Consider the following 25,458-nt stretch of genomic DNA (forward strand, 5'->3'; position numbering starts at 1 on the left):
GGAGAGTTTTAAGTGAAGCTTGAAAAAATTAACTAATAGTACAGAAACCTATTTTCAATAAAATCCATCCTTAGGCTTGTATGTTGAAAACACAAAAAAGCAGGGCGGAGAGACAAGCAGACAGTCTTAAATCGATTCAAAAATTAATTCTGAAGTGATTCTAAATGGGTGGAAGTATATGAAGTGCTTCTGGGTATTATGTACATCCATACAAATTTAATATATCCCTGTACCACAATGTAATGGAGGATATGAAAACATATACTTAAGCAGTATGAGATATTAATTCGCCAAGTTCTCGTCGGCTATTGGGGTCTCATTGAATTCACTTCTCGTAACTGTGCCTCGATTTAATGAAAAATAACTTCTTTTCTTCACGAAGAGTAACTTATTTTGAGTAACTAGAAAAAATGAAAAAAAATAATTTGCATTTCATCATTCTCTTCTTCTTAATTATGTAAGAATATAGAAATGAAACAAAATATAATTCTTTTATATTGTACTGTTATTGTTTTTTTATTTAATTTTTTACTCGCATATATATATATATATACAGAATATATAAACATAATCACATACACATATGTACCATAAATTGCATATATTATTATCTTATTTACATATTAATTAATTAATTAATTAAATAAGAAGAAGAAGAATAAACAATTTTTCATATTAAATTCTTCAAAGAAGTTGTTTTAACCCTGCTTTGTAAAATTTTCATTTATATACGTATACGTATATATAGAGTATAACGTGTATCCTTTTCATTTAGGCATATTATGAGATAAATTAATATTAATCAGCTTGTAATGTGTAAATTTACAATGTCTAGATATGCAGCTTAAATACGCTTTCATACGCTTTTTTTTATATGTATGACAGATTAATCCTTAGTTCATGGTAGATTTTTTTACGCGGACCCATTACGCCACACACATCGCCTTGTTCACGTTGTTGTACATTTTTGTTTAAATGTTGCATTCAATGATGTATGAGAGGAGGATGTCGCAAGTTCTACTGCAGCAGATTTTACATGAGCGCTTGTAACATTTTTCAATGCCAAATTGTTGCTACTGCTGCTGCTACTACTTGTCGCATTATTGCTCGTTGAGTACGAATGTGCGCGCGTGTGATTTGTACTAATGCTACCATTGCAACTATTTATTAAAGTTGAATTTTTATTAATATTTTGTACAATCAAATTAAGGCAATGCAAACTAGAACCAGTAGGGGACGGTGAGGTATCATAAGCATCTAAAAAAAAAAAAATATAAACAAAAAAAGAAAAAAAAACAAATAATTTAAAATAAATGTTGGTTAATTATTTAAAATCATCATTAATAAATAATGAATAATGGACAGAAAGTATTCCAAAATAGTTTTCGTATCCTATATACGTCAGTCATCCGTACGGTTAGAAATACATGTCGAATAAACTGAATTCTTTCGTGTTGCTATTGCAAGTAATGGCATCGATGGAACATGGACATTACAAGGGCAGACAGACGAAAACACGGATAGGTTTTCTGAAGCTTCTCTTTTTTGACACTGCAAAATATGTAACAAAATGAAAACAGATAAATTGACAAATGACAATACACCTGATCTTCGGTGTCATGCGTTATTATTATTATTATTATTAATTTCGCCAGAGAAATAAATTCTAAGACTAATCCCTTAAAGCACTAGCATCTAAGGCTATCGGCTTTTATTAAAAACTCTACTGCACTTGAGATTCGAAACCATGTCGATTGAGTTGCTAGTCGAGATTCCTCGCCTGCGGCCACTCGGGTGGATGTCATCGGTTATATTCGCCATTATTGTCTTAAAAAAAAAAAAAATCATAAAGACTTGAACGAAGAAAGAAAAGGAAGATTCTAAGAATAACCCAGGGCCGCTAATGATGCTGTCAAGCTTTACGGTCCCTGTATTTTCGACCTCCAAACCGGAAATTTTCAAAGTCGTCACCCTTGCACAATACAGGACTTAACTGATTCTGAATTCCTTGAAAGTTGACAGTGCCAACCGCACCAGATTCCGGTTGAAAAGATCCGTTTCAAACGAGATTTCCCAAAATCTGTTGTTAGTCGATATCCTCTTAAATAAATATTCACTTATCCTACCTAGCTTGTAATCCACTATCAAAATTACAGGACATTTGTGGTGAAAAAGAGGGAAGATTTTTACTTTGCGCCGTCTCTCTAGGTTGCTTGCGGATGTTGGAAACGTTTTGTTTTTCTTTTTGGGTAAAGAAACGTCTTAAGATAGGTTCACCTTTTTTTATTTATACCAATCGATTCACATTTATTTTGTCAATCAATTTAAGCCTGTTTGTCTATATATCCATCTATAGGTCAAATGTATTTCTAGCTCCTTTTGTATTCATTGATCGATTCAGAATAACTTTTTCAAAATATATGAAAAGTTGCAGATAATTAATTCAACGCATCGTCAAGGTCACTTCTTTTCCCTTAAAATGTTGCCTCGATTGTTCAAATCTGTAAGTTTTGTAAATGAGCTTGAAACAAGTACTTCTGTCTATTGCTGATATGCTTTCCCGTTTACATAGTTATTAATGCATATAATGCATATATTCCCTCGTAAATGACTTTGCTTATAGAATCTTTTTTAATTTTTACAATAATACGTACCTGCATATGAATTCTGTAAAGAAAGAAACATAAAAAAAAGTGACATCAATCAGTGAGAAATTATAAAAATTTAATTACAATATAATTTTTTCTATTGCTTGCAGTAAAATAAACATAAGTAAAACTATTAAAATAAATATATACGTACATACAAAAATGCAATATATATATATATATATATATATATATATATATATATGCACGACACTTAATTTACGTTATTTTTGAATGAAGAGTTGTTGTGCAAATGTTGTAAAAAGAATATTGCATGAAAACATTTCACCTTAAAACCGAAGAGTTATTTCTCTACTTTACAAGCATGTGTAACAAACATTAGTTGAACAACTGCTCAATGAAATTGACAATAAAGTTAAGTGAACAATAAGAAAATCCACCTTTCCAGAAGTAATAAAGAAAAGAAGTCTTAGTTTTATTTATATCAATTTAGAACCAACTTCAGTCCACTTAAGAATGTTGTAATGGATTTTGATATTCTAGCTATGAAGGATTAAGGATACCCTTCATGTTGATGGGTTTTCGCAGAAATATATATGTCACGTTTGCATCCAAATGGCAAAAGCGGGCATATACCAGAAAAAAGGATAGACATATATATATATACTTGCTGGATTTTATAATTTAAAATAATTATATAATATCCAAAGATATCGACTTCCCTACGATGAATTTTGAAAGCTAAAAACCTTTCAAGCCCTTGACGAGTGTTGTAAATCTGCTGTTAATAGATGCTTTGCACTTTCTAGTACATGAGCAGAAAAGTTTATTATCTTAAAAAACTTCTTCTTTGAAACTCTTCGGATTCTTGCCGATTTTTTACGAAAAACATAGATATATCACAAAAAACAAACTACATTGCTAAGGTCCAATGTCTTGTCAATCTATTTCGAACTTTTGAAATCCGCAAAGAGATCTCTTTTAAAATGTTTATGTTCATCTAAACGCATTTTCAAGCAAAGTTGAGCGGACATGTAGAGTGCCTAAATCAACCATGCTGCACCACAATGGCTTCGGCTGCGACTTCGGGTTCGGCCACCCGGCTGTTTTGCCATTTTTTAATATTTTTTAAAAATTTATTTTTTATTATAAAACTTGAATGTTTACTTGGTAGCACTTTCGAATGTTAACCTTTTAAAGCCTTTTCATCCATCTTCAAAAAATTGTTGGTGTACAATATACGATCTTCGTGTGAAAACATATAAAATCTTTAAGTATCAGATTTTGATGTCTCATTTCACACGATTGCAGTGAATGCACTCTTAAGTCGTCTTAAGAACGACTATTGAATTAGATGAAAATATGTATCTTTCTATGTTCTATGAATTTTGAACTTTGTCTTGCAAGATAGCAATTCAAGTGATTACTTTAAAGTATATATCTATCAAGTAAAATAAGGACTAGATGTATGTGTTTATATAAATAACTAAAGTGCATAAATATACATAAGGACTTTAAAATAACGAATGCCTGCACAAGATTATAAACATGTGACTAGTAGATACATTCAAAGACATGCTTGTATTTGTATTTGAAGACTTATTAATGTACAAGAAATTAAAATGACAACGTCAGCCTATGACGATAAAGAATAAGTAAAAAAATAAAAAAAGGTTTAATTTATTTTTATGATAATTTTTTATGCTAATAGCGTACGTATGTAATGCTTTATAATCAGATATTCAGTTTAATGATGAGATTAAGCCAAATTTATGTACATCCTTTGCCAAATTAGTAGACATCAACTTATATTAGCACGCACACTGCTATTATATATAATTTTCGTGCCTGCGAAAATTCAAATAAAAATCCAATTAAAATTCATTGAACCTCAAAGTGATGTGACGTACTTATGCGATAACTGCCAACAACATATGACAACATTGTACAAATAGTTGTAATTGTTCTTTTGCTACATTTGATTGTCTCATGTCTGCGACATTGCTATTTAATATAATTGCTCCCCTTTTTCTATGCCTTGTTATTTAAAACAAAAAAAAATAAAACAAAAAAAAAACAAAAACAAAACAAAACAAAAAAGTAAATAAATAAATAATAAAAAAAAAATTTACAAAAAAGCAATGAATAAAGAGAAAATTTTCTCTAAATTTTTACAATAGTCTGTTTGCCGCAGTGAGTGATGACTTGGTGTGCTTAAGAGATATATGTGCATGTGTATGCTCCTTTATGATTGTTTAGTTTACGTTGTTGTTGTACACTTATTAGCAATTAAATTTACTTTATGGAATTAGTTTAGATTTCTTTCCCAAAAGAAGGCATACTTCTTTTTTTTTTCGTGTATAGCATAGTCAGACGACATGACGTCAAATCATTGGGATTTTTCATTTCAAGTGCTATGCCTTTATGATTTTTTCATTCCATAGCATTTGTCTGAAGCATCATTGCACATGTGCGAGTATATGTTTTATGCGATATTTATGTACGTGATATGACAATTTTTTCCAATAATTTTAATAAACATTTTTATTTAGAACTAATTTTAAAAGCAGTAAAAAAAAAATGCACAATCTCTTCTGTAAGACAAAAGGGGAAAAATTATAATAAAAAAAAAAAAAAAAAAATTCGTAATTTCCAAGTGTTTGTTGCTTTTAAAAGAATTCTTTCAAATGATATAAATATTTTCTCTTCGCTAATATTCGCTTAAAAGCATTAATTGGTAACTGAATCGATATATCCTCGATAGTATAGTGGTTAGTATCCCCGCCTGTCACGCGGGAGACCGGGGTTCAATTCCCCGTCGGGGAGTTCAGTTGATTAACAACATTACTTTTTTTTTTTCTTGCCTTTTTCTAATCAATTACCGGACTGATACATTAGAGATACTTCGATTATATATTATTAGATAATATATATATATATATATATATATATATATATGCTTATATATCTATTTCATTGTATTGTACATGTATATGTATATGCGACATGTATATTTGTTTAAAATCGACAATCTCTCATTGTCTGTATATAATATACATATATGTGTATATACTGTTGATCAATAAGTCCCCGTATAGAGCAACAATTATTTTTTCGCCAAATTTCTTCAAGAATGAACTTTGGCCATCGAGAAATGGAATGACTTTTGCAAAACATTACTTTGTTGAGAATATTTATACAATCGCCACAGTACATGTGATCATAAGAGCAATGGCTACTCATCTGGTTATCTGGTTATTCGTTTATAATATGTTTCCCACTGCGAGCTATCATATTATTTTTATTCCTTTTTAGTCTAATAGCGTCGCTTAAGTTAGTTTTGAAAAGCATTCAATGCTTTAAGTTGTATGTATGTAATTGTTAATATTCTCTAGATTAATTCTTGTATGTTGACATATCCACTGGACCATTGTCTTTATGAACGTTTAAATTGTTGCGAATATTTTTCTGGTTATTAGATTATTGTTAAAATAAACTTTGACCCAAATACAAATTTCATATGTAGTATCTTTTATACCATTGAAGAATGTACTCTTAAATTAAGCATAGGAAAATTTTGAAAGAAGACCTTCTGTTTGCCTTACTATAGTTAAACATATGGAATATATATCGAAAGCTATGCGCCATAGCAAAAATCTATGAGCCATAGCCATTGGCACTCAAGCTAAAGTACTTAATATAGAAAGTCTTATGTGATGAAAACACATTGTTCCAATAGGCCTCCGTGGTATGTCCGTGGTATAAATATCACATATTTCACATGATGCGTTCGATGTTCGCGTATATATAGTTTTCCTAAATGCTTTCTGTTTCTTTTATATTTTTATTTTGTCATTTTCTGTTTGCTTTTAACTCTTTGCGGTCTTTATCAAAAGGAAGAAAAGCTTAAAGTATTTTAAATGAAATGCAATGAGTTGTAATGGAATATATGCATGCGCGTAAGCATTACAACACAGCTTGAGATGGAAAACATTTATCACTTTTAAAAATAACAACTCCGCGCTATAACAAAACAGACAAATGGGCGCGTTTTAAATGGAAGAACAAGATCTCTGACATCTCATTGATCGTGAAGATTAAAATATACATGCGTATATAACGAATACACTCAACTCTTTGCTTACATGCTATTTGACTGATTGTGTTTATTGTGCGAGCTGTGTGTGTGTTGTATGAAAATTCTTTACTTATTCTACCGCCAAAGATTTAAAAATTATAAAATTATAACTTACTTACGAAAAGGTCGACGAAATAAATTTTAAATTTATTCGAAAAATTTACAAAGTCTTCAGCTTAAGTGGAAGGAAATTTTCTAAAATTTTCACTTATTGTTGAAGGTCAAGATTTTAATTTTATGGATGTTCCATCTATGTGAATGTAAAGAAGAAGTGGCGAATGCACATGGTCGAGAGAATATTACTTGCCAAAGAAATAACGAAGATCTGCGCTAAAAAAACAGGCTGACGTCACGGACGCTAAGGCCACGTTCGAACGCTCATCGAAGAAAACAAATATCAATTGTTAAGTGTAAAGCATTTAAAAGTGAAGTTTGAGAAGTTACTCGTGTATTATTGGACATATACAAAGCAGACATAGGACTAATGCGATTATTCTAGAATTACCCCAGAAAAAGGGAACGTTTGATTTAAGATGATGAATAGATTTAAGATATTGATATTGAAAAATTGGAACAAATGGTTTTCAAGAGTAATCAAAAACTTGGAATAAAAATGCTTTTATATATTTAAATATTTATTTAATTTATTTTATACGGAATCATACAATTAAAATAGTAAATAATCCGCCAGAATGGCCAAAGGCGTGATTTCGAATCTCAAGTGCGGTAGAGTTTTTAATAAAAGTCGATTGCCTTGGATGCTAATGCTTTAAGAGTTTAATCTTATCATTATTTATTTATCTGGCGAAATTAATAACAATAATAATAATAATAATAATAAAGTAGTAAGTAAACGGTAATTTATCTCAAAAAATCGTTATCGCGCTCTTTAATTATTTTAACAGTCTGTAAGAGCTGGTGCTGTAGTGTGCTCCGATGTGCTTCGGTTTAGTTAACGATATAAACATCAGTTAAAATTTGCTATTAGCATGCCTAGAATTCTCATTGTTCTGCTCTAGACGTTTCTTGCCCTTGTTTCCATCTTTATTAGTATCCACACAATATTATGGTTGATAAGAATTGCCATGAAACGGGCCTACTTCCATTCTATAAGAGATGTTGGTTCAAAAATGATTGCTTTGAACATACGAATATTTGAAGGAATAGATGCTATAGGTTCAAAGTTACATATATATGCATTATAAATTACACCACACACATAAATATGTACGCATACCAAGCTACCTATAAAGCGATTCATTCGTACCATGCTATAGAGAAGTACCTTATGTGGCAATCGGTTTTTAAAAGATTACAAGAGACTTGACTGTATCGTAGTCATGGTTATTATATAACAATGTATCTAAACGATTATCTGTAGTCACCATCCTTGACAATCTAATATATTGATTAGAAGTTATTATGCATTCGTCCACAAGATAAGTATAACCTTCATGTTCTTTTACATTCCGATATATTCAAATTATTTTCAAACTTTATTTAGAGAATTTACTTGTAGAGTTAATCGACCGCGTAAATCAGATGATGTGTGTATGTAATTATATTAATAAATGTTTTCATTTTTTTTTTTTTTTTTTTTTTTGTGATATTTGAAAATGTATTGAATAATATTTATAGGATTTAAGGATTTATTTATTTAAATTTTAGGGAGCTTTTCTTCAAATCTTCATAAATGTTGAGAGTTTTCTAATTTGCAAATGATATTTATTTTTTTTTTATATTTTTTTTTTTTGAATAAAAACTCGATTACAATTTGGAATCTACTGATGCGTGTAACATTCAAATGCATGATGTTGTCATATAGGAGGGCAAAAAAAAAAAATTGCATAAAATTTCTTTTAAAATTGAGGCGCGTTCTTTTCATTGGATCTGTGCCAAATTTCAATCAAAATTTTCAAATAAAACGAAAAAAAAAAAAGAAAAGAAGAAATTTACACTCATTTATAAAACATACTCCCGTGTGATGCTTGAACATGATTTCTTCCCTAATTTTTTTTTTTTGTCAATTTTCTAGTTTTAGTTTTCGCTGTGATAGGAACACATCAACTAAAACTGAATAGATAACCAACAGTTTATGGTAAATTAGCAAATTTGTACATTTCATAAAATCTTTGAAAAATTAATATAAATTTTTCATAAAATGAACAACACTACAAGAAGAAGTTCATTCGCAAATATGTTTATATATATATATGTATATATATATAGGTTTAGTAACGATTCGTGAAACACAGGTTACAATATTCATTCATTCATTTTTCTGTCTCAAGCAGGAAAACACACAGATGATATTAAAATGCATAGATAAATTGAAAAAGTTTTCCTTACATTACTTCTACTATATAACCCTTTCGCACACAGGCGGGCATAGCGCACATAAGAATTTCGTACGACATAAGCTTGTAATCTTCTCGCAGTCATCAAAGATTTCGAGCGCATGTATTGCATTTGAGGATAATTATTTTTTTATGCCTTTTGTGCTTGCTAAGCATAGCAGCACTGAGACATTAACACTGCTCACATTAAATTTGTGTGCACGGAAAAGGTGTGAATTACTTTCAATTTTTTTTATTTTTTTTCTAATAATTTTTAAGAAAAATATAAAAATATAATAATATTTTGAAAATTATTTTGAATATATTTTTTTTTTTTTTTTTTTTTTTTTTTTTTTTTTTTCTTCTATCCTCACGAACTTTTGATTGTAAAACTTATCACGTCATTGAACCGTTACTTTGCCCAAGAGCAACTAAATATTTATCGAAATATAAGAAGCATGGTGTGGCCATATATCCTATGCATTGCATGCTTAAAGTCAATTTATTCTCAAGTCGTCTAATGTCGTATTGAAAATTAAAGTGAGTCTAATTTCCACCCTCGAAGAATCTTTTCAAATTCACATAACTATTGAATAGAAACTTTTTGAAGTAATGGACTCTCTTTCTCTCTTTCTACCTATCTCTCTCTCTCTCTCTCTCCCGCTCCCTCTTTTTCTTTTTTATTTAACTCAACAGTTGGCCTGGCCTCTCTATGCTTCAGGCAGTTAGTCAGTTATTTAGAAATCGCTTTCATATCCTTTTTCTACTCCCATATCGCTCTTATAATAACTTTGTACTATTATTTATTAAATTGTTATCCCGTTTGCGGTGCGTCGTGTGCGTACCGTAGATTATTCCAGAATGATATAAAAACTGTTTATGCATCGGTCGATAATTCTCTTTGAGGATTCATTTTTCTGGAATCATCATAAATTTTTTATATGATCAAGACTTCTATGCTCGGTAGCTGACGAATTGAGACCGAGAGATTTTCCCTACCTCTCCATCGAGAATGCACTGCTTAAGCTTGGGCGCAATGATGGATAGACACGAAGTAAGACAAGATCCAAACAATCCAAGAGGGTTCCGTAAAATCCCTCGTTTCCTTTGTTACTGCATCAAGTGCAGAGTATGGAAATGTTTTCATCTCTAGACCCGGCCACTCAATAGGATGCGTGAGTCTTAAATTCATGGGACAAAGAAGTAGCCTTTGCTTCAACAGCACCGATGATAAAAATTCGAGCTCCGTACGTTTATGTAATAGTTAGCAGAAACAAAACGTGACGTAATAGTTTTTGTAAATTAGTTTACGCAGCCCGCAAAGGTGGAGGGAGATTCTTTTTACAGCCAACAGTTTCTTTGGAAATCTCATAGCCGTTTATACCTCCATCTTACTTAACATTTTTTAAAAAGTCATTGGCTTTTACTACAATTACTCGTTTACACAACTTGCAAGTCCCTTCCAGTTAGTTCAAATTAGAGCGAAATTTAATGGGGGTATGTGAAAGAAAATATTAGAAAAGGTTTTGTTAATTATGGGCTCGTTTATCTTTCGATTGGCATTATTTTCGCATTGAACTTCGATAAACACCCGGGATTGGTATTTGGTGCGCGCTTTAACTACTAGTTTTCCTTGTATTTTAATATATTCGAGCGATGATTGAACATATTTTAAGGATCATATTATGGCCATAATGCGATTTGATTTCCACATCTACAAAATGTTTTAATTTGTCTTTTTAGCAGATAACGAAAGGGCGCACAAACACAAACGCATTATTCTAAATTATTCCAAATAAATTTATTCTGTCATATGATATCAGTGATATTAATCGAATTTATTCTACCATGTGATATCGCTCCGATATCGTACTTTTGCTTAAGCAGCATATATATAGGAATCCCTCGAAGGCGAACGTAGACTACTCAAAGGAAAAAAGGAATCCTTTGTTTAATTTTATAACGTCGTTGGAAAAACACGACAAGGTCTTCGTTTACTCGTTTAATGTACTTTTCCATTGGCTCAACATTCCTCTTCATATATACAAAGTCTTGTCGGCACATTTTTTTATCTGCCTATGTTACTCGCAAGCGGGGGTAATTCTCAGTGGACAAACTATTGACCAGATCGAAAAATGTCGGCTTGAATGTTTTCTTTCCTATATGCAAAGTGAATGATGTTTAGCTCTCCACGAGATCACTATGGACTAGAGAAGTAATGGTGTGGTTGAGAATATAATTTGTGTCAATGTTTACGGAAATTCTATGCAGAGAAAACTGTTTGACAGGCAACACAAATATCTTTGAACTTCTGTTATTATTCGACTTAAATTCATGGGAAACTAGGAGTGTCAAGTAGTTCCAGGAAAATTGTTTGCTGTAGAATAACTGGCCATAGGTTTGGTGCTTGCACAAATTCAATACGAAGATAGAGAATAACAGTTAGCTGTTGGTTGAGCTATGAAATCTTATCCATAAGCAGCTTTCGTTTATCTCAAACTCTTTCATTTTAACTAAAGTAAATGTTGCTTCTTCAATAGCATTATTATCAAATATATTTTATTAGCACTATTGCGCAAGATTGAATCTTGCTTATGTTCTTCAACAGGTTTATTTGTTTTTGCTATTCCCTAAATCACACACATACACGCATTACACACAAGTAGGCAATTGAAAACGTTATATATGAACCATTCTGTCCATGCTTTTACTTATTCTACATGGCGATCCTGTCAATTTATTTGGCTTTAAAGAAGATAGATATTCTATAACTGTAATATCAAAATTATCTGAAAAATACTTTTTATACCCTATCCTTTTTTATCTTTTTGAACGAATATCGTTGATCAATTTGTGAGTCCTGACTGCTCGTGTGCGGCCCTTCGGGGAGTACTCGTGGTGGTTGTGGTTGGCAGTTCCTAGCCAAAGTGGAACAGTCGAGTGCAGCTAGGTCTCACCACTGACCAGACTGGGGTTTATTGTTCCATACGCAATAAACCGTTGTGGACTCTGGTGCTGTTTAGGCCCCTACTCTGTGAGGATTGTCTAACTCGCCAGGGGCCTTGTACGCTTAAAGTGGCTTGGACCACCGTGGGGTTAAGCCTTTCAGGCAGGAACCCACGTTAAACCCTTGCTACAAATTCTATCCTACCTGTGATATAAGGACATGTCAAGTTTTTGTGGATGTATGCAACACCCAGAAGATCTTGAGATAGGCCCATCATTTATTTTACCGATTGTTTCACAAAATTATCTAAACTTGTCTAACTGTCTGTCTGTCTGTCCATCTGTTTGTTTTGATTTTTTTGTGTGTGTCGAAACTACAAGTCTGAAAGCGATTAAAAATGATTCGGATCGGATCACTTACCATAACTAAGAACTTATTTTGAAAAGTCATTATATGAATAAATGTATTAAACAAAATGGTGTAGGGTGTTTAATGCTGACCCTTGTCTATTAATTTACTTATGGGTAATAAAAATTATAAAAGGATAATTTTAAATATTTAATAAAATATTTTAAATATCAAGAATGAAATGACACAATTATCTTAGTTTTTCCCCGCTAAAGGGCCAATGTTGGCGGCGATGACAATGACATATTAGCGAAAAAGAAAAAAACAAACCCACAAAAATTCAAAACAAAAATGTTGTTGTTTAGCATACGGTTGACAAATTGCTGGGAAGAAATTACAACAGAAAGTCAAATAGTACGTAAATACATATAACTGTGTATGCGATTACTTAGTATATAATATAAAATGTTTATATATTTAGTGAATATTTATAAGTTGTTTGCTAAGTGATGGAGCAAAGTGAGTTTTTCTGGCTTTTTTTTTTTTTTTTTTTTAAGATGAATTCATAAATTAAAAAAGAATAGCTTTCAATGAAATGCAATACAATAATCATACGGGGAGGTACATAAAATATCCCTATGTAATAAGAGGGCTTAGAAAGTGATTTGAATAACAGTATAATGTTGAAAAAGGCTTTTTGCGAAATCAAAAAGAAATTTCATGTCTTTCATGCATGTTCTTGATGGAACTGCGGTTATTCGGTTTTATATCAATCAACTGAGGGCTGAGGGGTATGCCCACTTTGTTGTTATAGAGTTTACAGTGCCCAGAAGGTAGCCTCAGCGATCACATAAAGTATATCCGATTTGATAAGCATCAAATTCTGAATAGATTTGAGTATGTCCGTCTGTCCAGCATTGCGTTTGTGTAATGTTCGTTAAAAACTTTCTCTTCGTCACAAAAATTACGCTATCAGCGGAAATCAAATTTGGCAGAAATATCGGAAGTTCGCGAGTGCTCGAACTTAAATTGGACAAATTGCAAAATTTTTTTAAAAAATATGTTTAATAATATGCGCCTTTGAAATTAACAAATTCTTTAACTGAATGCCATGAAAAAAAGTTCACGTCATATGCTGTCCGCCTAATAAGGCAAAGAAACTTAAGAAACTTAGGTGAGAACAGAACGTAGGAATCGAAAATTTCTATTATGTATCTCAGTTCCTGAGAATGATGTTTAGGACGATTCAGAAAAATGTGAATTTTTCAATAAAATAACCAGGCAGATGGAATCGTCGAAAGTCAAACACGATAAAAAGAACCCTAAATGAAAAGTTCTGAGTAAGAAAATTTCGAATAAAACGCATCTATTAATAGACTCTTGTTGAACTCACACTTAAGAGGAGGATCAAATAGAGATGCCCTTGATTAAACCCGTTGCCCTGGATAGTGATATTCATAAACTGTAGACAGGTGTAGAAGGTGCGATAACACCATTTTTGTCAATCATGCATGAAGAATTTGTATACATTGCGGAACCACTGGCGGATACTGTCATTCGTAGCAAATATTAAGAAAACATTGTACAAACATGTGGCTGGCATACCGGCATATCGAATCGACAAGTTTCCATTACTGCTAAGATCTGCAGAAACTGTGTACACATCCAAAAATTTCGTAGCATGTACGTAAAAATTCTGTAACATGCGTATCTAAGATTTATTAGACGGCAGCCATGATATTAAATGACAGGCATCAGCACAACTTTCGCTAATTTTAACACTCATTCGATATGGCAATGAAAAAGCTTGCAAGTCGTTCCATCTACACTGAGGGCAAAGACGTCAAAAATGATTCAAAATCATGGACTAAATATCCGCCATTCATGCTTTAGTGTAGGTGGTGGACTTATCCTTAACTGCTCTGGACCGATAGGGAGAGGTTACAAGAGAGGTTATCCCTACTGATTTTAAATTGCCCTCAAAGCTAATGAACTTTTGGCAGTGCGCTTTCCCTACCCTCTTAGAGGAAAGCAACGATTGTTTCGAAAATCGGTTTTGGTCTAAGAAGATTTCTAATTCATTTAAAGCATTTGCAAAGTTGATAGCTAAATCCATATTCTCTCTGAGTTGTACGCAACTAATCATGCTCAAGACCTTGACATGCTTCTTTGGAATTAACAATCGCGGATAATACGTGAAAAACATATATTCTTAATAATAAATTATTTAAATGACCATAAATTCTACATTATTGTATTTCTTAATTTCCCTCCTATGAAAATTTCTCTCAAATGAATTTATAATTTATGTGATTGTTTAGCTCAGCGATGCTCAAACGTACAGTGCTTTTGGCCAAATAATTTTTCATATATTCTTTTCACTAAATATTCCCCTTAACTGTGCTATAAAAAAGTTTGAGTATGGCTGACTTAAGCTAAACAGTAAGTATTTTAGAATTTTGGATTTTACTAAATTTATTTATTTTTTATTTTTTTTTTGCTTTTATTTTTATTGTTGTTGCTGTTGTTGTTGTTGTTGTTGTTGTTGAATCTCTAAGTTAAACGATCTGCAAGTCTGACCGACCATGTTAATGTGAGAGAGTCTTTTCTGTGTGTGTGTGTGTGTGTGTGTGTGAATTAATGGCTGTTATGATATGTTAAATGGCCATTTAAATTAATTATAAGCTTTTATTGGAAAAGACAGAGGATTAATATGTAAAATTTATTAAAATAAATTATAAGTAGAAAGTAACTTTTAATAAAAAAAAAAAAATGTATGTATGTATGTATATATATATATATATATAAATTATTATCATTGACAGGTTATGAGATATTAAATAAAAGTCATTTATATTTTTTATTTATTTTTTTTTCAATTTACTTACCAAGTAATCTTGTTGACATGATTTCCCGCTAATAGTATCTGTTATATTATCCATGGTACGTATAGGTGATGATTCCTGATGATAAAAAATAATGTTAAAAATCCGATTTATATAGTTCTCAGTACTCAGAGATATACAACAGTAATCTAAAGTGCAGTAATTTTGATGGACTGTAAGCTAAGGATACCACTTGCAAGGATAATAATTATTATATAGTTAAGAAATACTTTTTTTTAATTTTTCATAACGAACCAGACATCTTCAAAACATAGCCATCTTGACTGCATCAATTGTATTCTTCGATATCAAAAGGTTTGATCATACAATTTGGGTTTATATTGCATTAATGCTGGCTCAAGAATTCGATGCCTTACATACTTTAAAAATCAGTTAGCCTAGGCCGATTTTTAAGATTTGGCATTGTTATCGTGGGAAATATTTCGGATATATCTGATATTGTTATACTCTACAGCACCTATCGTACGAGGGTATAGAAGATATGTGCGGATGTACGCAACATCCAGAAGGACTTCAGATAGACCGAATTTTTCAGAATTACTTTCTGATTTCATTTAAGCATACTTGTCCGTCCGACAGTCTTATTTTCTTCAATGTGTTCAATGTAGACGCCGCAAATTTGTGATATATATTTTGAGCAAACTTAGTGACTAACGTGCGCTTTAGGATCATCACTGTTGAAAATCGTTGGGATTGGACAACTTTTTCAACCACTTCCCACATATCGACGTATTTTGAAAACTTGTCGTATGAATAACTGCAGGATGGGCCGTAGTCCTCTATCGTGTTCCTAACTGTTTTCTATTATTTCTGTTTTAGCATTACTTGAGCTGCCCTATCTATTTTGTGCAATTCACTAATCCGTTCCGTCCTTTTCCGTCCGATACTAATTCTGCATTATACTTTGATACGTAGATAATTTGAAGACTTTTTGCCAAGAAAACAGAGAGGGAAGACTAGATGACGCAAATTCACAAGACATTTAACAAGTTTGGCGAGTATCTAACTAAATATGCTAAGGAATACTTAAATGTAGTGGGGAAGGAAAAGATAAAATTTTCCTTTTCTATCTTTCTATGGTCAACTGAACTGTTTTTTTTTTTTTCCTGTATACAAGCATATCGATCTTGAATTTACATTATATACCGTAATAACACTAGATCCCTTTATAAATAAAGTGAGTGAGTTATTCGGTTCCTGGTCAACTGCATCACTTTTTAGGAACAGAGTCAAAACAACTCGCTGGCTTTATTATCGAAACGAATAGCACGCTGGAGTTAGTAATAAATTCAAATAGAAATGTTTTTGAAAATTTCTCTACATTTTATGCCTATGTATAGGGGTGCAGCCTAAAAGAATGCATTATAACTTTTTCGTACATTATAACAAATTGCCTTTCATACTTACTTGCAGTAAATCCTCTAAACTTTCTATATATTCGATAGCATTGCGCAATATCTCTACTTTTGGGAGACGTTGATTAGGATTCGACGATGTGCGACGTTTTAGTAGTTCAAACGCCTCGTTAACCTGCAAATATTTTCATTTTAAATTTAATTTTTTTTTTTTTTTTATATTAAAATTTTTAAAAACAATATAAATTATTTTTAGCTTTCTTATGGCAATAGAAACTAAATAAAATTAATTGAATTTTAAATAAATTTTAACGTTTTATGCATATAAGCCATAAATCTTTGATGCCACCGGGAAATATATATATATTTTTTCCTTCTATCTGACGTTCATTTTTGTGGCTCATAATTTAAATTAAAACATGCGTTAAATTAAAAACAATAAAACTTAATATCATTATAAAAGAATATTTGTCTACATACATATATGTACAATATATAATTTCTCCCCCATATATATATATATATATATATATATATATATACATGTCTATGTTCGTTTGAAAGTTTTTCTTTTCTTTCTCAATATGTATTGAGCAGACAGACGTCTTTACCTTGGTTTAAAAACAAAAAGTATCTTCTATGTAGCACATCTTAAACTTTTAGTTATATTTTATTTATTATTTCCCACAATGAGAACATGTTCGTTCGCCTTTATTATATTACATGATTGTTTATTTATATGCCATCGCGTTTACAGGATTGCCTTTCGTTACATATTAGTTGTTCTCTCCCCTTTCATCAGCTTAAAATATATTAGTGGTATTTAGCGGTGGTACGTGTACACATATCGATGTAAACTTGAATGATCAAATGTCTCTATTTTCAACTTACATTTAATGCAATGTACGATGTGTGCTCCATTAAGACATTAAAAATTTGAATAATGGCTTAGCAAGTTGTCTTGCTACTTACTCTCAACCGCAGCACACATACATATAACATTATATTATGATAAGATTATATTACTCTCTAGTATTACTCTGGCATCTTCATTATTACATTTTAAAGCATATCTACCGTCGGAATCTTAAACTTGGAACTGCTTATGGAACTGCTCTATGTTACATGATTTTACTTTTCCCTCCCATTTTAGTTCTGCTATGAAAATTGTTCAAAAATTTTGAGTTTTCTTTAAGATGGTTACCTATTATACAAGGGTGGAAAGGGTCACGTTATCATTTTCATGTATGATCAGAAGAGTTTGCAATAAACTTTAATATTTTACACGGTATACATACCCGAAATGTTTTCTGAACTTTACCGTTTGATTTCACAAAAAAAAAAAAAAAAAAAATTTAACTTCAACTCTTGGACAATATCGGTAACAAATAATTTTCAGAGCCGTGGGGAGAAAAATGTTAATTGTAAAAATAAATTCTCTATCCTAAACCGGGTTACTTTGTAAAGCCTAATTGATGCATTCATATTTTTTTACGAAAACTCGAGTATAGACAACTGCTTCTTGCCTCTTCTAGGATATAGGTTTCAGTTATATACAATTTCCTTTCAGTGTACATTAATGTATCAAGAGATGAATGTCAATTATGGCACTATTTCGAATAGGATTAAACTGGAAAGAAATGCAACTGATGTTGTACTACGGAAATTATTAGGTTGCTATGAAACAGTTAAAAAGTGATTTGCGGATCTCGTGCAAAAAACGATCACAATTCGCTTAGGTTAGCAAAATTAACTGTTCTGTTAACTGTAAGTGATCATCATCTTGCCATGGGAATCTTTCTCGATTACGCATTACTACTCAGATCACTTTCTCCTCCTAATTATAATTTGGCCAGATCGTTACTATCGATCGGCAGGAAGATGTGTCAAAAAAGGGGTCAATGACTATTTCGCTTTGAAACAAAGATGTTTCTACCGCGACGATAACGATGATGATGATGGTTATTAATTTCTGTGATAAGTGTATTTTAAACGAATTCGAACTTTATAGAAAAAAATGTTTTTGCCTTATGATAAAAAGAAATCCTGCGATAGTAAAAACACTAAAGTGCGACACAGTCAGTCAACAAATAAATATCGCTTAATATAATTATTCTAGTACCAACTTTTCAAAACACAGTGTTGTCTGAGAAGTGGTCGAAGGTCTGTTACGAACTATAATCGAAAACGTTTCTCCTTTGGCTGAAACATGTTAGGTTCACCAAATTTTATCAATTGTCTAAAAAAAATTGTAATGTGTTGTTTGAACAAAAGAAAACAAGAAGGACAGACGGACAGACAAATAGCCAAGCTAAAGGTTGGTTCTAATTCGAATCCTCTACCACAAGTCGTGTAGTGTAAACAAAGATAAAAAAAAAAAAGCGCGACTATCAACTCGACCTACTCAGGTTCAATTCTCGATCCGATAGGCCCTACTTTAATTATGGTTGATATGACCCAGATGTAGAGTTATAGTGAATGCTCGATCGGTGAAGGCATGACACTTACCGATCACATCCCAAATTGCGATCACATTCTATTCCTCTTCCTGCTCTTCTTCCACCCTCACCTTTGCCATCACTACGTTTATATACCTTTATGGGACATTTCTTACGGTTTTTTTGTTTTTGTTTTTTGCACTTTGGTAGCACTTTAAAGGTAACTGAGCAAACGAAAAGCTCTGCTTATATACTCCACCTATTCATTTATGTGTGTTTGACAATTATGAACAAACCAATTGTCAAATTTATCGACTTTTGGAAATTAACATTTCCATCATATAAAAGCAAAACTTCACAGCCGGACATAAACAACACCTGAGAGCGTCGCCGACGGCTATTTGCAAGCGTTACAAATAATTGCGAAGTCCAATATATTTCGACGTCACCTCAGGTATGGATATAAAAGCTATTACCTATGACAGTATAAAGGCTATAAGCTATGACCGTTGCTATCCCAGGTCAATTTCTGTTCTTCTTTTTAAATATTCCAAATTAGAAAACTATACTTGATCGACGTCTTATATTATGTAAGATAGTATAGTTTTTTATTGATATCAAAGGTAAGAACTTGAAGCGGAGTCCAAGTGTTTTTAACCTAAAAGAATTGGAAATCCTTTGGGATGACAAAGCTAAAATTTTAAAAATTGGCTTTTTTGTGAAGTAAGGTTTGGGTTTAAAAGATCAAAAAAAATTCGATCCAAACGTGTGTATGTGCGTGTGTGGGCAATTTAAACCTAGAGAAACTTTCAAGCCTAATTAGTCATTAGCTAGCAAAGCTACGTCAGTTGAATTTTATTTTTTCCTGGGCAATATTCAGAAATTTGAATTGTAGACTCCATATGGGCAGATATGCTGAAAATTGCCAGCACATGCGCACAAAATTTAACGAGTACGTTAATGCAGATGTATTCGGACACGGTCTTGTTGTTAGCTTGAGCGGGTTAGTATTGACATTTTTAAATGAAACTAAAAAAAATTAAGTCTCTCTCTCTCTCCTGTGCTAGACGAAATGTTAGATGACTTAAACGCTGTCTACAGAGACTCTGCAACATCGTTCACCGCAAGCGCACTGCCGCAAAACTTTCCTCAATGATGTTGGAAGATAATTGATTAAACTTAGGGAGATCGTGGAGCTTATGGACACGTTTAGAAAATGTGTCTGTCAAATATTAAATCACAAGTCAACCTTGAAACCAATGACTGGGTCTTGGTTGCTACGCTTATTCTCAGTGGAATAAAAACTCCGTGTCAAAAAATCGATAGTTATAATGACATGATTCCGTGAATTGATGTGGGGAGTGTTGCAATACTCAACGAATACAAGATATGACCAATTTTTAGGAAAATTCAAAAGGATGCCCTAGAGAAAAACATTTGGATTAAATGATGATCTAAATGTGGGAATTGAAGAGTATATTTCAGATCTTCATAAATATATATAAACATATAATATAAGAAGGCATGGAAATGTTAGACAAGTATTGGACTGAGAGAGAGACTATGTCGTTATAAAAACGCATTTGAAAAAAAAATGTCTCCTGTCTTTCCCAAATTGCAAAAATTCGATCATGATGAAATTTTGATTTCCGCACTTGGCAATGTCTGTCTGTCTGTCTGTCTGTCTGTCTGTCGAGAATAATGTTTTAATTAAGCACTATCAGCTACAAGACGGAGATTATTCTTTATGACTGAGATAACCGTCTCATAACTTCACCTTCGATCGGGGAGCAGATTAAAATTACATTTTATATATATATACATTGTTTTCTTATTTGTCCCAATAATAAATCACTAAAGAAAAAACGAACAGAGTTATAGCAAAGAGGAGTACTCGATACATTGTACTGATCACGCTTTCCCTCACAGTTGCCTCATAGTCTTCAGTACTCGCTAGTGAGAAGAAAAGAATCTATATTCCCACGAACATAATGCGAATTTTGATAAATTTTGAAAATATTTTCTTCAAGAGCCAAATAAATATTTTATAAAAAAAATTGTCCGACATGCTCTCAATGAAAAGGAAACATCATCGTTCATTTGGTTGGAAGGCAAAAAGTCGCCTTAAAAGCGAATGGCTAGTGGCTAGTGGCTAGTGGCTATAAGATTTTTTTATTTGCTTTATTTATCATTAGATAAATTAGTGCACGCCCACTTACTTTTCTTAAACGTCGCCTTTCACGCATTGTTGCCGCTTTTCGGCGATCAACAGCAACGCTTTTCTTTTTACACGCTTTGCAGGCCCACGTTAAACATGGTCGCGATGACTGAGCATTGGTGCACACTAACGGTGCCAATACATGCTCCTCGGAACTTAAACTATTCTCGTCGTAGTCCGTAAAACAAGAGGAAGGTGACGTTAAATTCACTTTATCAGCACCGCTTGCGTCATTATAATTTCCATAATTGTACGATAGAGACGAAGATGGACTTGTTTCTGCGGTAACCATCGAAAAGCGATGAAAAAATTGTTGCAATTGTTGTTGATGATGATGATTTAAAACTTGTTGTTGTCGTTGTTGCTCAAAGTGAGCTTGATGATGTTGATGGTGTTGCGGTTGTTGTTGTTGTTGCTGTTGTTGTTGCTGTTGTTGGTGTTGCTGTTGCTGTTGTTGATGATGCTGCTGTTGCCGATGCAAATTGTTACTGTGATGCAACATATTTTCCAGGTATCTTGTATATATATATATATGTAAGTTTTTTTTTTTTTTTTATGAAGTTTCTATTCAAGTAACAAGACGGCTTGTATTTATTGTGATAAGAGAAGAATGCTTTAAGGATAAATTAATTTTCCTTTCTTTTTTTTTATAATTTTGAACAAATTTTCAAAAAAAAAAATAAAATTTAGTTATTTAATGTTTTTTTTTTCTTATTATTATTATTATTATTATATTTTTTTTTTTTAAGATAACTAATTTCAGTTATTGCCAGCAACTAAGCTAATAATTCTCCATTCGGTATTTAAATCATTTGAAAAATGATGATTTTGCGAGAAACTTATTAACGGAATTGAGATTTTAGGGAAGCACTTGCTTTATTGAATTCTCATCAATATCTGTTTCGTTAAGTTCGGAACTCACTTTTTATGATAATTCAAAATACGCATAACATTTTCTAAATATTTTTTCGTTTTCTTTTTTTTGTTTTTAAATTAAAATTTTTCTTTTCCTTAATTTTTTCTTTTTAGCGTTATTTTGAAATCTTTATAATTAATCACTTTTTGTTTTAATTAATTTTTCTCTTGTTTTGTTTAAATTTGACTTTGTGTCTTTTTTCTTTTTTTTCTTTTTTTTTTGTTTGTTTTTTCCCCCCGAAATTTTTTTTTCGTTCCGTATATATTGTTCTGGCAACTGTGACACTCGCGATACATTTGGTGACAATTTTCTTTAAAAATTTTCATAACTCAAATATGTTTGTCTCCTCTCACGACAATTCGTTTTCTTCATAATATAATACAAAATACAAAACTTTTTGTTTTGAGTACATTCAATATTAGGCTAATAATTATGCAGAGTCTTCTCAACTTTACGAGGGATTCTTCTCGTGAGTCCATTCTATTTTTAAAATCATTTCTGATTTGTTGTTTTTCATTTTCTTTCTTAGTATTTTATAATGCAATTGTGAGTGTTTTCTTAATGCGCACAGACACGCCCCGCATTAAGTGCTTTGACTTAACACATGAAACAATTGCAAATAAAATGAACGGATCATTCTAAACGATAGCATCTTTTTTAAATTGCTTTAAAAACATTTATTGCCATATTTTAGATGTGGATTAAAATTGATTTGTTTTAATTATCATTTTCTTTGTCCTACATCGAAAATGGATTTTTGAATTTTACTTTGAGACAAATTTTTATTTTAAATTATTATTATAAGTACATACAACATAACATTATGTAGAACATAATGTGTTCGTGAGGGAATCCAATTTACTTTGTTGTTAGATTTAAATCGATTCAGATCGTTCTTCCTAGTTGCTGGCGATCGACTTAAAATCCATTGCATAATGCGTTGCCAAGTTTTTCGACTTTATGACTGATCTACTTTTCGGTTTTTTTGAGTAAAGGTACAATGATCATAAGTATTAAATTTTCCAATAAACTTATTTGTAAGCAGCTTGTCTTTAAGCCTTGAGGCTTATCGTTTTGTCTTCAGTCTCACTTACAGATAGAAAAATCAATTTTGTATTTTCTTTTTGAAAAGCGGAACTGTTCTCAGGTTACTCATTACCGTAGGCGTGTCCTTCGACCGTTTTAGCCCATTTCCAACACCTGCCTACGTACAAACGTTTCTGCCAAGTTTGAACTCGATGGCTTCTTTTTTATGAGCAGGAAAATGTTTAAAACAGACGTTACACAAACGGACAGCCGGACATTTTACTGTCATGCTTATTGTCGTGTGTACTTTTCTTTCATTGAAAGATTGAGATACAAAATAAGCCCAGCAGTTCGGAGCAACGCATCCAACCGAAGTCCTTTTAAAAATTTTTGAGAGCACTCGTTCAAACATAGCCAATTTCAACGCCAATAAACCACATTTCGACTCCTAATCGCACTGGGGAACTAAATTTGTCCTCACTTCCCATAAGTGATGGAAACGGAAAAGAATTGTCTAGGGGTGGGAAGAGAAGATTTTATTCGCTGAGCAGAACATTAACTGAAAATGCGAAGAGAAGTAGTTAGGGACGGAAGATATTTAAAGCTGTCCAAGAAATATGTCACACAGCACATAGAGCACTGTTCAAGTTCACAGAAGGGAGCTTCTAATTGACGACTTGCTGCTACGAAGGTCCTCATAAACGGTTAAAGTGTATTCAACATAGCATCAGTCCTCACCCTGACTGCTCACTTGGCAACCGTACCGCCCGTCTTTGTCAAAATCTAACTGCAGACCTGTTTCCGCCATTGAAACACATCCATAGGCTACGCTTTCATTTCTCCCTCCTCGGGTCCTTGGCCGGTCATTGAAAAAACAAAAAAGTAAAAAATCTTTTATTGTTAAAAAAAAAAAAGTTAATGAACTTCATGCCGCTGTTAATATACAATACGGTACAAATAATTTTTTCTTTTTTTCTTTTAAATCAAAGATTTATTAGTCTTATAAAACTTATTCATTTTCTTACACAAAAAGGATGGTCTCTAAATCTTCTGAAATTGATAAATAAATTTTGAAATGCCCGCCGTTAACCTTTTTATCATAGCCCATCTATTTTAAATGACAATGAAAAATATCCCGCTTTTATATTCGAAATTTTTGTTTCTTAAATAAACGGTATTTTAGAAAATCCATAAATTTCAAATTTATGATCTCATACTAACAGTCATGAACAGGAATTAATGGCAATACATATATTTTCGTATAAAAATATATATGTTTGCCAGAGTGTTAAAGAGATCTCGCATTTACGCAAATATATCAAATGAAATATTACCATAGTCCTCCACTTGGAATCTGTGTACTATAATCAAAACATACAATTAAAATGCTAATTTCATTAAGGTGCTACAGGATGCTAAAAGGTAGTTATATCACTCGCTTGATTTTAATGCTTGAAGGGTTGGCTTTACTTTATGTATTTACAAAATGGTCAGCAATTCAAATTTAATTTGTTATTATTATTTTTTTTCTTTGGCAAGCAAAAAAAAAAACGGTCTATCTATGTTTGCTGAGTCACCGGCTTAAACACTATGAACATCGTATCGATATGCTAATCGCTGAATAACTTCGTTAGTCTAGTTCCGGAAAAACTTGGCTGTGTGCTTCTGGTGCTAAAATTGTGAATTGTGAAATCCTTAAGGCAGCAAATAAGCGTACGTAAGCAATGCGCCACGTTCTTCGCTACTTCGAAGAATGGACTTGCATTAAAATTACGCTTGCACTTCTACTTAAGCGTTGTTGTTTTGATTTCCAAGCTCGAAAAAACAAAATCGTAAACAAAATCGATAAATGACTGATATACGCATTTGCCACATCGCAGCTGTTATATTATCCTTAGCTAGTAAATAGAAAGGACGACGCACAAGTTTTACACATCTCCATATCTTTTTATTCTTCACTTCGGCATACTAAAGTATAAGACGCAAATACTTCCATATGTATTCACCGACCTAAACAGCTCTATTAATTCGCCAAGTATACAAAAAATTAATGACAGTTTTGATCGACAGACAGACAGAGAGACGGATATGACTAACTTGTCTAGATTTTGAATCAAAAATGTACGCATGCGTTTGTCTGTTGGTTACAAGCGCAAGTGCTTAAACTTTGTCAATTCGCCAAATTTGTTAATCATAATTGCGGACGGAAGGAATGTTTACC

General features: G+C 32.1%; 1 protein-coding gene and 1 non-coding gene across 2 annotated transcripts; one reads left to right on the forward strand and one right to left on the reverse strand.

Moving 5' to 3' along the window:
• Positions 1–704: 704 nt before the first annotated feature.
• Positions 705–24,045, reverse strand: LOC119634484 (myogenic-determination protein). The gene is made up of 6 exons (XM_038028698.1): positions 23,989–24,045; positions 21,297–21,710; positions 16,692–16,814; positions 15,267–15,341; positions 2,655–2,667; positions 705–1,257 (listed from the first exon to the last, which is right to left on the reverse strand). The coding sequence occupies exons 1-6, from the start codon at positions 24,043–24,045 to the stop codon at positions 950–952; spliced, it is 990 nt and encodes a 329-aa protein (XP_037884626.1). The 3' UTR covers positions 705–949.
• Trnad-guc lies at positions 5,364–5,435 on the forward strand. The gene has a single exon. It is a non-coding gene; the product is annotated as a tRNA-Asp (tRNA).
• Positions 24,046–25,458: the final 1,413 nt, after the last annotated feature.

Source organism: Glossina fuscipes, unplaced genomic scaffold (genome assembly GCF_014805625.2).
Source record: "Glossina fuscipes isolate IAEA_lab_2018 unplaced genomic scaffold, Yale_Gfus_2 3, whole genome shotgun sequence".
NCBI classification, from domain to species: domain Eukaryota; kingdom Metazoa; phylum Arthropoda; class Insecta; order Diptera; family Glossinidae; genus Glossina; species Glossina fuscipes.